General features: G+C 40.4%; 1 protein-coding gene across 1 annotated transcript; it reads left to right on the plus strand.

Annotated features, from left to right (window-relative positions):
• Nucleotides 1–5535: 5535 nt before the first annotated feature.
• On the plus strand, nt 5536–14810 carry CYSLTR2 (cysteinyl leukotriene receptor 2). The gene is made up of 2 exons (XM_040991053.1): nt 5536–5732; nt 13617–14810. Exon 2 carries the CDS (start codon nt 13618–13620, stop codon nt 14659–14661), a length of 1044 nt encoding a protein of 347 aa, XP_040846987.1. The 5' UTR covers nt 5536–5732; nt 13617; the 3' UTR covers nt 14662–14810.
• Nucleotides 14811–15672: the final 862 nt, after the last annotated feature.

Genomic DNA, 15672 nt, shown 5'->3' on the forward strand with positions numbered 1-15672 from the left:
ATACATCTTTGAAAAACACTGTAAATGCTCACACAGCATGTTTGCTTTCCTTTGTAGCTCAGATCTATAACATCTTCATCGGTGGCTGCTGCTACCTGTTTCTTCCTTGTGGTTTAATTACCAGTAACGCTGCAGGAGATAAAGCTTAATTTTTGCTTTGCTCTGAGTTCTTTTGCAGTACAGGAAGCTTGGTACACGCTCACAGCTGACCTATGAAGGTGGTAGAAATCAGGCTCTCAAATGCTTTCCTAGTTCCCCTTGAATTTTCCTCTCCATAGATTTCTCAGCTTCCTGTTGCTTTGATTGCTCTTGTTGATTTTTATGGTCATGTGTAGCAGGTAGTTTATTTTAGTTCTTTCCTCTCTCTTGTTCTGTGAAAAATTGTGCTGGATTGCAGTCAAATGTATTTTATATGAGCAGGGAGGAGAGGAGCAATCAAAGTATTTGAAGGGGTTTTCAAGATAAAGTTGAATTAAATGAAACTTGGAATTTGGGATGTATTTAGCCCAGGTCCTTTCACTAGATGAAGTTTCTAGAAAGAGTGATTATATATTTTTCTTGCTTTAGCTTCCAGGGAATAAAATATCAGTGATATCAAAACACCCAGATCCTTTCCCTAAAAACAGGGCTGCTTGTCAGCTGTGGACCATGGCCACTCCTCACACCCCAACCATCCCTGGCGGGATCCAGAACCATCTCCTGAGCAACTCCAGTCTCAGGCAGCAGAATGGAAGCAGCTCTGGGACTCAGAGTTCTCTTGGATGATGATCTGAGCCTGACCACGTGTCCTGGTTCTAAAATCAGGTTGCTCTCTCACATCTGAGATTTCACTGGGGGGAAGCAGTCCTTAGTCCTGGCATTGCTGGTGTATTTGTGCCCAAGGCTTTGACTTGAACCCAGTCTCTCTCCAGGGTCTGCCCTTGCTGACCAGGCTCCTCTCAGATCCAAATTCCTCTCCTTGCAGTGTGGCCTGATGGATGCACACAGCCCTCCCTGGTGAGTCCTGCCTTCCTCCCTCAGCGCTCCAGGGATCACCCCCAGAGCTCTGCTGTTGGGATCATCCTTGAGCTCCCTGCTCCCCATCATTTTTGGTGGACCGCCTCTTGTCTGAGTCATGCCTGCTGGATTCCATGCTCCTGACTCTCATGGAGGACTTTGCCCAGCATCTGTAGCCAGCATGTCCTGAGGCATGTCACACCCCAGGCTGTCCTACTCATGGCAATTCATGTGCCCTGTTGGTCTCAGATGGAGCAAGTGTTGATTATTGTGGTCAAAGTGTTGAAGGGTTTGATGGCTTTTAAGTCTGTTTCCATCTTTTCACTCACTTTTCTAGCTCCTGGCATGTAAGTTTCCTCTAATAGAATCCTGGCTTTGAAGACCCAAATAGGTTCTACATGGCTACACAAATGGACAGGAATATTTTTGTTTGTTTTCAAATAAAAAATGCCATTTGTAAATGCAGCCTTGCCGGAGACCAGATCCGGCTGACTTGAGAGCTTGCAAAGGATGCGTGGATCAGTGAGATGATAACAAGAAGAGACGAGACGTGGACCACTATGGCATAATGCTCATAATGGACAACTCAGAAAAGTTGCCTTCTGTCTTTTTTTTTTAAGATTTATTTATTGTTTTTATTACAAAGTCAGATATACAAAGAGGAGGAGAAACAGGAAGATCTTCCGTCCTATGATTCACTACCTAAGTGACCACAACGGCCGGTACTGCGCCAACCTGAAGCTGAGAACCAGGAACCTCTCTGGGTCTCCCACATGGATGCAGGGTCCCAAGGCTTTGGGCCGTCCTTGACTGCTTTCCCAGACCACAAACAGGGAGCTGAATGGGAAGTGGAGCTGCCGGGATTAGAACCGGCATCCATATGGGATCCTGGTGCGTTCAAGTTGAGGACTTTAGCCGCTAGGCCATGCTGCTGGGTCGGGCCTTCTTTCTTTATACATAAATCATCTCAAGCTTTTGCACAACAATTGTTTCATTTTTACTTTGTTATAAAAGAATGATTACAAAATCAATTCTAAAAAACATTGTTATTATTTTACTTTCGAGAAAATATTTTCAGCAAGCTATTACTCATTCAAACCTGCAGTGACCTGGCTGAAGCCAGAACTCCACGTTTCTCAGCACATGCAGTCACATAGTGACGAGCAGTTTACTTATATACAAAATCAATTTTCACTAAACATAAACTAAATAGTATTACTTAAAATATCAGGAGTACAGAGTTAAACGAAAAGATCATAAATGAAAGGGATTTATAAAAACATATAACATAGATTCTTTATTGAAAATATAATTGATCATGCATTAATTACCCACCTTCACCTAGTGCTGATTCAATTGTTTTTTGTTCTTTTGTTGAAGGGCGGTGAAAGGGATCATGGCAACTCAGCCAATCTACACAGGGTCTTTACAAGAAACTTCCTTTTATCTTTATAAATGTTTTCTTTTTCTAAATATAAGTGCCATTATAAGGTAGAAATTTTAAGCCATTTTTGGGGGTGTTCACACTTGTCTCACTTTAGAAGATGTCCCATACACTTTTTGCTTTCCATGGTGAGAAACTGAAATGTGTCATTTTATGTGTTGTAACAGTTCGAGGCACATGATAAACAAACTCTTTGTACCTCCATGATTGCCATCTGTTCCAAGATATTATCAAGCCGTTTCTTATGGAAAACATTACTTATGTTAGGGCAAACTTCAGGACAAAGGTGGGCACATAACAGGATGTTTGGAGATATAGTGGACTCAATTGTACCATTGTATGCTTTTAGCTGTGTGTCATTGCTTTACATCGCTAAAGATGTTTTTTATCATAACATGATTGACCAGTTTCAGGTGTTACACCAGTTACAGGAATCATTTCACATTAGCAGAAAAACAACAACACCCTCAGGAGAATTCTATGAAACATCAGAGAGGAGATCGAGTGTCCATACAATGGGGTGAGGCAGCAATGAGGTGACCAGACATTCTGCCGGGCCTTGCCACACGGGCAGCCAGAAACTGCCCGTAGCCTTGCTAACGGAGGAGCGGTGCTCATCACAGACCCATGCCATCCGACCCAACTGCATGGCTTTCCACACAGCCTTACTGGGAGGATCCCTCCAGCTGAATACAAACCAGCTTTGCCTCCTCTCTTTGGGTGCATGTTTCCTATGCTCTGGATATTAACTCCAGTTTAATGTTCTGCTAATTTAGAGCTGACACACAGTTGTGACATTAACTCTGTTTGTTTCATGGGTTTGGTTTATTCACACCACCGTTACCTCCTGGTATTCCAACTGAGTGCCTTTGAAGTTTGTGTTTAGTCCCTCTGCCTTTCAGCTTTGCAGTTTGCTGTATTCCCTTACCTAAGTCAAGCTCCCTGCCACTATTTTGCTGAACTGTTCTGCAACCCTGCTTTACTTTCTGAGTGCTGGAAATTATGTTCTGCCACTCCAGCTGACAGTCTCATCATCTTCCTTCTTGTACTGGTTACAGATCTGCTGTTGAGACAGAGCAAATGGAGAGAGCCATGAACCACATAATCAGGTCTAAGGCCCCAAGGGTCATCTCAGAAACAATATTGGGCCCTTAGCCCTGCATTTGTAAAGAGATCTTTAACAACTTTTACACAAATTTGTTGCATCCAAATAATCAAGCATTTGCATTAACACATTATTTACCTCTGCATTAACACCAACACTGGAAATGTATCACAATACTACCAAAAAGACAAAGCATATTAAACTTATAAGCAACGTACACACAATTATGTAATTGTGCTAAGTGCCATCTTACCAGTTCTCTAGAGATCAATTTATATCCACAGAATTCATATAAGACTAGTTCCTTCTCTCTCTCTCTCTATTTCTCTTTCTTTCCTCCTCTCTTTGTCTTAAATATTTATTTTGTAAGGCAGACTGAAAGAGGAGAGAGAGAGAGGGAGAAAGCCCATCTGCTTGCTCACTCTACCTGCTTTCTCATGACTACAATGGACAGGGCTGGTCCAGGTTAAAGCTGGGAACTTAAACTGTATCTCCCACATGGGTGTCAGGGACCCAAGTGCTTGGGTCATCATCTGCTACCTTCCCAGGTACATTAACAAAAAGCTAGATGGGAAGCAGAGCAGTTGATACCAGATGCCAGCATTGTACATGGCAGATTAACCTATTGTACCATGACAATGATTTGGGGACTGATTTCTAACCCAGATCTTGTCATCTCTAACAGGGATTATAATTAAGGGTTCTGTTTTCCCTTTGTTGGGGTCTCCAGTAGATGATTTACAGTCCCCTTTTAGTGGAGGAAACTACCCAAAAGATTCCTTGGAAGAAATAGGATTAGAACAAAGCAATAGAGTGCCCATGAGAGATTTCTGTTATAAAGAAATCGGTAAAGTCTAAGAGTAATCAAAGTTTCTGTGGAGAATTTCTCTCCAGTGACCCCCAAGAAGGGGTCTGCCTTTTTATAGGCCACCTGAACCTGAGAGTTGCTGCCATTAGCTCATTCTGGTGATCCACAGGATGACAGATTTTTATATTAGAGCATCCTTATCACAATTGTTCACAAAAGCTCTGTGAAACACTTGCTCCCTGTCTCTTGTGTAATTCTTACAGCAACTCTATCAAATCAGTGGCACATGTTCCTGTTGTGAGTTGAATTACATCTTCCAGAACAGGAGGTCCAAAGTTTTGAATGTGATTTCTTGGAAATCAAGATTTGCAGACGTAATGTTAAGACATGGTCACGCTAGATAAAACCAGTGTTCTGTAAAAAGAGGAGGCAGCAACACAGAAAACAGTTACATGGTTATGTGATGACTGAGTCAACAGATTGAAATGATGTGCAACAAAGCAAGCAATGCCTAAGTTGACTGGTAACCAACACAAACTCCAAGAGGCAAGAAAGTTTTTTTTTTTTTTTAAACTGGACTCTTAAAAGGAGACATAGATTGCTCACAACTTAGTTGTAGACTTTCAGTCTCCAGAGATGTGAAAGAATATGTTTTTGTTATTTCAAACTACGCAGTTTGTGGTACTTTGTTAAGGCAACCACAGGAACTAGCACTATCTTCATCTTGCAAACAAAGTAAAAAAATTCCCGGAAACACTATGTTTACCGATAGTAAGTGCTTAAGAGATCCTGACTCCAAACACTTGAATCTCACACTCCCTTACCCGCTGTGGGTTGACCTGACCCACTGGATGAGGACTCCCTTTCTCAACCATCAAAGTTACTTTCTAGATAAATTGCATAATATCATCAGAACTTCACAAGTAAGAATGTGTTGAACACACAGTCCTCTGTGTTCAACAGTCTTCTATGATGTGTGAGACTGTGTTAATGTAGAAACAAGTTTTCAGGACAAAAAGAGAGAGAGAGAAAGAGAGAGAGAGAGAGAAAGAGATGGCCATTCTGCATAGGTTAGATTTTTATTCTCCCTGCAGGAATCGAGAGAGTCTTTAACAACTCTCCAAAAGAGGGAAATGAGAGCTTGCTGTGGCTCTCAGCTGATTAAACCCTAGAGAATCCCTCTCCACCCTCACCCCCGTCACCAGGGCATCTCATGGAATTCATATTCTGTGGAAGATACTTGGGGAAACACTGAGTTAGAAAAAAAAAAGCAGCTCGTCTTTCTATGGCACCATTCACATTATTTCATATAGATCTTCAAAGGAGAATTGAAAACCATTCTTTTCTGCATCAAAAACATGTTTACAAGTCATCTCTGGGTAAGTAATGGTAATGAATGGCTTACTTTACTTCTTTTATCCTTTAGATAATTGTACAGATCCACATGGTCAAAGTGTTCTGGTCAAAGGCTCTTAGAATCATGCTTGTGATTAAACAAAACTGAGGTTTATGGATTTGTTGATTTTAATGAGAATGCATAAAGGCATGCTATCGGCAGAGTACATCCTTACAATTTTATGTTGTTTCTGCGCTTGTTTCACTTTTTTTTTAACCAAAAAGTAAGGCTTATTCACGCTCGACACAGCTTCCAATTAGTTCTTGCTTGTGAGTGGAAAGCCTTCTGTATACAGCAACAAGTGTTTACTGTCAATCTCTCTTTGGTTAAATAAGAAGTTGAAGATAATATGATTGTCCGGGACAACTCTTGTCTAATGAATTCATGGTTAAGCCTTGACTTCCAGAGCAGAAGTTCTGTGAGGCAATGCTTTTATTGGGGTCTGGGACAGGTTTAGGATGAATTCTGTTGCATATCACAGCTGTGGTAGTAGTTGCTCACAGGGTACTCAACCCAGCCAGACAACTCTCTCCAGGTGCTCCCGGAGGTAGTCTGCCCTTCGTCAAGGCTGGACCAGGTGGAATCTTCTGGTCTTTGTCTTCTTTAAAAAGCTTGTTTTTTTTGTTGTTTGTTTGTTTGAAGGGAAAAGTGAGAGAGAAAGAGAGAGAAAGGATGGACCAGGTGGAATCCAGGAACCAAGCCCTCCAACTGAGTATCCCAGGGGTCCAAGCACTTGGCTATTTTCCACTGTCTTCCCCAGAGCAGGTTTTGATATGGGATTTCACAAGCAGCAGCTTAACCTGCTGTATCACAGTGCAATCTTTTGAGGTTTCTGTATTCTTTTTAAGGAAATCTGTTTCACTGGAGTCTTGGTAGTTCATATTAAAATTTCCAAGAGTGGGGACCAGTGCAATAGCCTAGTAGCTAAAATCCCTGCCTTACATTTGCTGGGATCCCATATATGCACTGATTCATGTCCCGCCTGCTCCACTTCCCATCCAACTCCTTTGCTTGTGACCTGGGAAAGCAGTAGAGTATGGCCCAAAACCTTGGGACCCTGCACCCAAGTGGGAGACCAGGAAGAAGCCCCTGGCTCCTGGCTTTGGATCAGCTCAGCTCTGGCCATTGCAACTAGCTGAGGAATGAACCATCAGACTGAAGATCTTCCTCTGTATCTTGTTCTGTCTGTATATCTGCCTTTCCATTAGAAATAAATAAATCTTTAAAAAAAATTTCCAACAAGGGTCCTAAATGTACCAGATAAATTAGTGGATTACAGATGAGTGTTAAGTAAGTCCATTATCCGCACAGGGACTGTCCAGTAGGCAGACTTTCCTCTGTATTAGAGGGAGGAGTCTTCTAAGCAGGCAGAAATCTCCATGAGCAATTGAAGTGACATTTTTTTTAATTGGGATATTAGAGATGAATTAACAGAGGACATAAGAGGTCATAAAGAACTGAATGGTTTATTATTGTAGCAGGGCGGCCTTCGTCTCACAGGATGACACACCAAAACAAAGGAAATGAAAGCTTTTATACTTTAATACTTTACACAAACATAGTGCAAGTGGTGGGAAAGCAGGTGTGGGGAGCACAGATTAGCGGAGTTTCCACAAGGTCAGAGTAACCCATAACCATTCCAAGCCAAGGGTAAATAAGTAGCTCTCCTGTGGGAGGAAAGGTATTAGGCAACATTCCAAGGGACAACAAAACATCAGACTCTGGAGTCAGGTCTTTGCAGGACCCTGGGCCTATGTGCAGCCTTGAGTGTACACAGGGTATCCTCTGCTTTACTTCTCTCTTGAAGTGTCTGCCAGGCATCTGCACCACAGCTGGAGTCCAATCTTTGCTTCCATTCATAAGGGCTGAGTGTGCAGCTGTACAGATGTAAGGACCTTGGCAGGAATATTTTGTGCATGTGAAGTATGCATTAATTTTGCAATGGAGCTTACACATTGGAAGGAAGAGGTAAAGGAAAGCTCATCCTTTGAAATATATTTTTTAAAGACAGTTATTGCATTTTGTCAAAGGTCATTTAGGGATATTCCTAGGAGATCTTCATGAATGAGTCCTCAGTAAGGGTAACCGGTCACAGGCTTCATTTTCAGCTGATGAGGACAAGCAATAGCCAAGGTTAAACAGTCACTGGATGGTGCATCTGCAAGGAAACCAGCTTAACTACAAAAGATCAGGGGACTAACTGGAAAGTTTTGGGTTATTTCTGTCCATAAGAAGATTGGAAAAACATTGGGTTTAGTGGAGACTGTAGACTTCCATTAAATAAGCTGGCTTAAGACTGCTATAAGCTTTGCTGCAACAGCAAGTGTTCCTTTGCAAGAAGAGGCTGCTGCACCCAAGACAAGACAGAAACCAGCAATGGATGCCTGGCATGCCCCATGCAGTTAGTAAGAGCAGCAGGTATGTACCTTCAGGCTTCTCATGACACCCTCCCCCCCACCAAAAAAAAGGTTTGTGCATCTGGAAAAATTATTTGATGCATAGTTATTATGGTGACCTTTGCACTTAAACAAGAGTATGCATTTTTTTTTTAATTTGAGCATGCTTCTTTTTACTTAGAAAAGGTTTGTGTAGGATGGGCATTGTGGTAAAGCAGATGAAGCCATTGTGTGGAAGACCTGCATCCCATATCATCAGAGTAACTGGTTCAAGTCCTGGCTCCTCCACTTCTGATTCATCTTTCTGAGACTACATCCTGGGAAATGGCAGATGATGGCTTAAGTGCTTGGGCTTCTACCACCCATGTGGGAGACCCAGATGAAATTCTTGGCTCCTGGATTCAGCTTGGTCCAGCCTTAAATGTGGGTAGTGAATCAGCTGATGAAAGTTCTGTCTTTCTCTGTCTTCCAAGTAAATGAAGCAAACAGAAAAACGTATGCAATCTTAAAAGGCATTTATGGTAATACAAGTTACATACATTTAGTATAACCAATTCAGGAAAAAGTGTTTTTAATCCATCAGTTTCTTGTTACTAAGTTTGGTAAGCAAAAGAGCTTTCATAATCATTTTGATTAAAACTCAGAGTTATTCAGAAATCTAATTCCCATTGTCCTTCCTTTTGGCTTTAAAGTTAAGTCAATTAAATACAATAATGGGTACATCATGCCAGATTTAGCCTTTGAATAAAGTATTCCAGCATTTCAAAAGTTACTAAATTAGCAAATGCTACTCAACCCATATATACTTGCATTTTTATATTAATAATTTATATTATCATCTCGAATAAAAATAATTGACATTGTTTTTCTTTAGGCACAAAATAAATAGGAAAGAAAAGCCAAACTATTTATATATACTTTTCTATCAGAGTTTATTTCATACAATTCAGTTTTTATAGAGAGAAACATATCACTCAAAACATTCAGATATTGTGTTAATCTACTGCCATTTTAAGAAGCCAACTTAAAATTATATTTAATGACTGTATGTTTGCTTCATAATAGAAGTTATTTAGGCATCTACAGATTATTAATCATTTGTTTAAGGTCTTAAAATAAGGGTAAGAAAATACAATTTTAGTTAATACACTAAATCCTTATGTTTTGTAGCATTATAAGAATTTCATAAAATTAAGCCTTTTTAGGTGCTTGTTATTGTACACTTGAATATAATTCCAAATTTTATGCAAGCTATAAAAATGTTTTGAATTTTGATGGAAATAGGGAAATCTTCCTTAATTCCTACAACCAATCTAGGAAATTCAGTTTAATCAGAAGAAATTTAGTTATGGTTTTAGACAAACTGAATCTATGCTGACACTAGTTTTCATATTAAAGTAATGTTTTGAAGAAATTGATTCAAGTAAAAAATTTCATCTTCTTTTAACTTGAAGATAGTGCTTTTTCTTCTTTTCTTATAATTATAATGATAAAGGCTATTATGTAAATATACTTTCAGTGTCCACAAAAAAAAAAGAAACTCTGTTTAATAAACTTTTCTTTATTTCAGGTTATCTTTCTGGACTAAATATTCCTAGAATGTACACATAAAATGTGCGTGGCTCTTTTGATAAGATAATCGTTAGTTTCCTAAGAGAGGAGAAATGAGAGGAAGAAGAATAGAAAATAAAAAAGAAAAGAGAAGCTGCTTTTAGTCGAATGTGAAATTAACACCGAAAAAGGCTAATTATGTTGCCTTTGAAAAGAAAACTCATACAGAGAAAGCCAGAGTTTAAAATACATCAGAAAAGAATGACATTAGAATTGATTGAAGTCCTTGGCAATTTTATCAACGTAACTAATTAAAGAGCTAGTACTTATTCAAACAGGGGACATTCTATCTTCAATTTTAAGCAAAAATCGCTTTTAGATAAAAGACAGTATCTCTTGAAGGTTTCTTCACCCTTTTATATGAAGTGTCCTTCAAATCAACAGACTGATTATGTCAGAAAGTTCTCCAAAGAGTTCATGCCCCTTCCAGATTGTCTCTGATGGAGCTGTGCCTGTTGCGGTGACACATACACACGTCAGCACTGCAGAGGACCAGTGGGAGGAAAGCAGGTGCCTGGCCTGGAAGGAAGAGAGTTCTAGGCAGAATGGAACCTACAGAGTACCAGTCATCTATAAGGACGGCATTAGCCTGACCTTACATCTATGGAATTTGAACAAAGGCCAATTGTTTCCTGTCAGAGCCGAAAAATGAAATAAAGTAGTTCTCAAAGTTGCAAATATAACACAGAGGAAATCCTGATAAATTGGTGACACAAAATTTATCCATCAGACCAAATTTGTCCAAAGAATGGTAGTCCTTCTGACATCTCTGGGTCTGGGGCCAGCCAGAAGACAGTCCGTTGGGGCTTTTGCTCGTCTTTGCCCTACAGACGATGCTTGGGATAATAAGCAGACCATGGAGCAGATGTTGGAAGAAGGCTAGAAATCAATGTTCCTGATTTTTACCAGATTATGGATCTGATCAGGATTTGTTCCTAGGAAAACAAGCACACACAGAGTATCAGAACTCAGTTCCCTGGGGAACAGGCAGATATCTCAGACATAGGCGTTGGGTTGAGGTGCTGATTCAGGCAGCAAGGATTTCAGACAAATCTTGGTGAAGCTCCATTTCCAGCAATGCTTCCAGTTCAGGGGCACCACAAACACATATGTAATTGAACAAGGTGACCTTCGATTACAACAAGGTTGCTGAGAGCTTTCTGTTTTCCCTGGGATCACTTGTCATAGTATACAGAGAAGACAGAACTGGGAGGCCCTTTCTGTGGGGTGAAAGCGGTCTTGTGAAACCAAAATGTCTTCTGAAACATGAGTGCCCTTAAGCAGTTCTCTCTAGATGGAATTTTGCAATCTTCCCAGGGCATAACATCCATGCCACACTATATTTAAAGTTAAAGTTTATGTGTTCAGATAATTAACAAGTCTCACACAATTCCAAGAAATAAGGAAAAAGAAAGCTTGGTATATTTCCCCCCAGTGATAACCAAGCTCTAGTATGTATCAACCAGGATGTTGACATTGCTCAGTTATGAAACAGAACATTTCCTTCACCACAAGGCTTCCTTAGGATGTCCTCTGATAACCACATCTACTTCTCTCTCACCTTCACTCTCTTCCTAATCCCCAGCAAGTACAAATTCTCCATTTCTATGTTTTTGTCATTTCAAGGATGTTATATAAATGGAACCACACTCTATGTAATCTTCTGAGATTGATTTTGTTCACATGACATAACTAGCTGGAGATTTGTCTAAGTTATGAACATAGTAATAGGTTACTCTTTTCATTGCTGAGTAGTAGTCCATGGTATGAATGCACCACAGTTATGTAACGATCGAAGAACATCTGAGTTATTTTCATTTTGGGGCTAGTAGAAATAAAGATTCTGTAATCACTCGCATATAGGTTTTTGTATGAACATACCCTTTCTTTCTTTCTTTCTTTTTCTTTCTTTCTTTCTCTCTTTCTCTCTTTCTCTCATTCTCTCTTTCTTTCTTTCTTTTTTGATTTTGCCTCTGAGGAGTAAATGCCCAGAGATAAAATACTGAATTGTATTATAGTTAAATAATTGGTTTTTGAAGAAATTAACAGACTGTTCTTTAGAATGGCTGTTATTTTATGTTCTTACCAACAATGAGGGAGTGACTTCAGTTCTCGTATTTGGTCAGGTTGCTAGATTTTATCATGCAAGTACTTGTGTCATGATACCTCAGTGTGGCTTCACTTCACATTTTCCTAGTGGCTAATGATGTTAAGCAAATGTCATGTTCTTATTTCCCATATGTAAATCCGCTGAAATGTCTTCTATGTCTTTCCCACACTTTCTAATTGGATTTTTAAAATTCTTGATATTAATAGAGTCATTCATAGAGTCATTCATTTTAATGGCCTATATTTTTCTGTCTTTTTGCTTTCAACCCATCAATATTGCTATTTAAAATTATTTCCTTACAGACAGATTTTCATGTAGTTGAATCTTTTTTAAATACTCCAATCTGCCACTCTGTTTTTTTAAACTGATATCTGTTGACCATTTACATTTAGTGTGATTATTTTTAGGGATCAATCTGCTATTCTGCTTTTTGTTTTCTATTTGCATTACCTGTTTTTGTTTTTCCTGCCTACTTGTTAGTTGCCTGTACATTTTTTTAAAATTCCATTTGGATTTATCTGTGGCATTTTTTTTACTGCAGCTATTTAAATAGTTTATCAGCTTTTACTTTAGGCATTACATTACATAAGCATTACTTGTCAGTCTACTAGCATCACTATTTTTCCAGTACAAGTGGAACATAGAAGAAAGTTTACTTCCATTATGTCTCTTTTTTTAAATATAGTTCTCTTAAATAGTTCCTCTACATCCACTTAGAATCACATCAGATAGTGTTAGTTTTTATTTTGATCATCAAATGTAACCTAGATTCAAAAGTGAAGGAAAGTCTGTATGCTCGGTTGCCAAGTTCGTTTTTGCTGTTTTGATGTTCCAAGATTCCTTCTTTTATCAATCCCTCCCTATTTAGAAAACTTTCCTTTAATGATTGAGTTTTAAAATTTACTCTAAAGATAGAGATACACAAAGAATGAGGGTCAGGAAGAGATCTTCAATCTGCTGATTCACTCACCAAATGGCTGAAACAATTAAAGCTAGGCCAGCCCAAAGAAAGGAACCTGAAACTCCACCTTGGTCACTCACATAGGTGCAGGATCCCAAGCACTTGTGTTCCCTTCCTGTGTTTTCCCAGGCATATTAGCACGGAGTTGGACCCAAAATAGAGCAGCTGGGTCTCCGAGCAACATTCACATAGGATGCTGGCCATTATCTTAGGCAGTGGCTTTACCCTCTGTGCCACAACATAGCTCTTACCATTTTTAAGGCAGATCTTCTGGCAATAAATTCTTAATCTTCTGTCATCTGAGAAATTCTTGATATTCCCTTCTTACCTAAGGAATATTTTCACTGATCTAAAACTCTAGGTTGGTTGGTCTTCTCTTTCAGTACTTAAAAGTTGCCATGCCATTTATTTCTGTCCCCCATGGTTTCTGATGAGAAATTTGCTGTTTAGCAGATTGGGTTGCAGCATCAGAGGGAGACATTTGTGTCAATGTGAGTATGAAGCCAGCAGTCTCTACAACTGAGGCTGCAGGATCTGCTACCCGTGTGGGAGACTCAAATAGAGTCCCAGGCTCCTGGCTTCAGGTTGACCCAGCCTTGGGGACTGCAGCTATTTTGGGGGTGAACCAACAGATGGAAGATCTCTCTCTCTCTCTCTCTCGATCTCACTTTATCTCTTACTTTCTTGCTTCTCTCTGGAACTCTGCCTTTCAAATAAAACAAATCAATAAATAAATCTTTAAAAGGGGCAAATGCACAGCACAACTTTTTCTGTTTGTTTTCTTCCCAGCATGGAGAGAAGACTCATGCTGGTGCCTCCATCCAGCTTTGTAGCAGCAATGGAAATAAACAGCACGTTGAGCAGTTACAACAGCAGCAGAGATTGCGCAATCAAAAACTTCAAGAAAGATTTTTATCCAATCGTGTACTTGATAATATTTGTCTGGGGCATTTTGGGAAATGGATTTTCTGTATACATTTTCCTGAAGCCTTATAAGAAATCCACATCTGTGAACGTTTTCATGCTAAACCTGGCCATTTCAGACCTCCTGTTCATAATCACACTGCCCTTCAGGGCTGACTACTATATCAGAGGCTCCAATTGGATCTTTGGGGACTTGACCTGCAGGATCATGTCTTACTCTTTGTACGTCAACATGTACAGCAGCATTTACTTCCTGACGGTGTTGAGTGTTGTGCGTTTCCTGGCCACTGTTCACCCTTTCCGGCTTCTCCACATCACCAGCATCAGAAGTGCCTGGATCCTTTGTGGGATCATTTGGTTCTTCATCATGGCTGCCTCCATCGCACTTCTAGGTACTGGGTCTGAGGAGAAAGGCAATGTTACAACGTGCTTTGAGCTGAATCCCGAGAAGATTAATAAACTGCAGACCATGAACCACCTAGCTTTGGTGGTGGGCTTCCTGCTGCCGCTGTGCACACTCACTGTCTGCTACCTGCTCATCATCCGGGTCCTCCTGAAGGTGGAGATCCCAGAATCGGGACTGCGGGCTTCCCACAAGAAGGCACTGATTACCATCATCATAGCCTTGATCATCTTCCTTCTGTGTTTCCTGCCCTATCATGTGCTGAGGACTCTCCACCTGCTCACGTGGAAGATGAGCATATGCAGAGAAGCACTGCACAAAGCTGTGGTCATCACACTGACCCTGGCAGCCGCCAACAGCTGCCTCAATCCTCTGCTCTACTACTTTGCTGGGGAGAATTTTAAGGACCGCCTAAGGGCTGTGTTCAGAAAAGATCCTTCTCAGGAGGCAGAGACCAAGTTCAGCTTTCCTGTTTGCACATGGTTGAGGAAACAAACAGGGGTGTGAGGAGCTATTGGGTAAGGCCTGTTCTGGCACCTTTGGCTTTACTTCCGTTCGCTCAACATTTCCAGATGACTTGGTGTTTACAGACTTCCCAACAAATATCTTATCACAACACTTAATTGATTATGACTTTTGCCAATAATACCTGCATTAAAAAAGTTAGGTGTATTTTCAGTTCCTTGGTCCAAAGGGGAGAGATGTAGGAGAGAAAACCCCTATGAAGTTGTAGTCACTGAAGTGTCAGCATGGGAAAAATGCCAAGAGCAATGGACCCTGCTTTTTGCTAGTTTCTATACCAGATCTCCGGCCCCTCAAACCTTCTAGAGTCATAACCTAAAGATATACTATATGTCCAGGCTTCTTCTGCTCCCTTTCCTTCCTCAACTCCCAGAGATACAGCCAGTTAACAAGTCCTGGGAGGTCCCAGGGCAGATTAAATGTGCTTCCTAACAGGGTAGGGGAAGACTTTGTGAAGAGTGAGGGTTCACCAGAACAAAGCAAGCCCAGACCCCAAATGGGGACAGTGTGAGGAAAGAGGTAGAAGAATTGAAGTAAGAGAAGGCCAGTGGTAGATGGGAGAAAGAGATGTTTCATTTGGCTTTGGTCAAGGGGGTTTAGCTCATTGAAGGCAAGAGTGTTTCATTGCCTCTTTATTGCCTGGGGGTTAAAATGGAAAGGAGCAGAAGGAGGACCAGGGCACTGCTGTTAGGGCAGGGGTAGGTACTGTCTGGCCTTGCCAAGGCAGCCTTGGGAGGAATTTGAAGTTCATTTAATCTACAGCAGATTGATTATTTAAGCTGATAATTTTGTATGGCCCAAACAATGCTGTTGTAAATATGCAAGTGACCCTCAACAGAAGTAAAATTCCCCATCCTGGTCTAGGGCTCACAAAAGGATTTAAGGGCTTGGGTTGGGCACTCAGGGAAAAGGTAGGTTAGACAATGAGTTGCAAAGGTTGTTATATCCCAAATGCTTTCTGTTCTATGAACATTTTGGAAGATTGAGTAGTGTGAT

Source organism: Ochotona curzoniae, unplaced genomic scaffold (assembly GCF_017591425.1).
Source record: "Ochotona curzoniae isolate NIBS_2020 unplaced genomic scaffold, NIBS_Ocur_1.0 contig_64, whole genome shotgun sequence".
Lineage (NCBI taxonomy): Eukaryota > Metazoa > Chordata > Mammalia > Lagomorpha > Ochotonidae > Ochotona > Ochotona curzoniae.

Bases quoted from the DNA above. Each gene is read 5' to 3' on its own strand.
- CYSLTR2 (XM_040991053.1), top strand. From the start codon at position 13,618: ATGGAGAGAAGACTCATGCTGGTGCCTCCATCCAGCTTTGTAGCAGCA.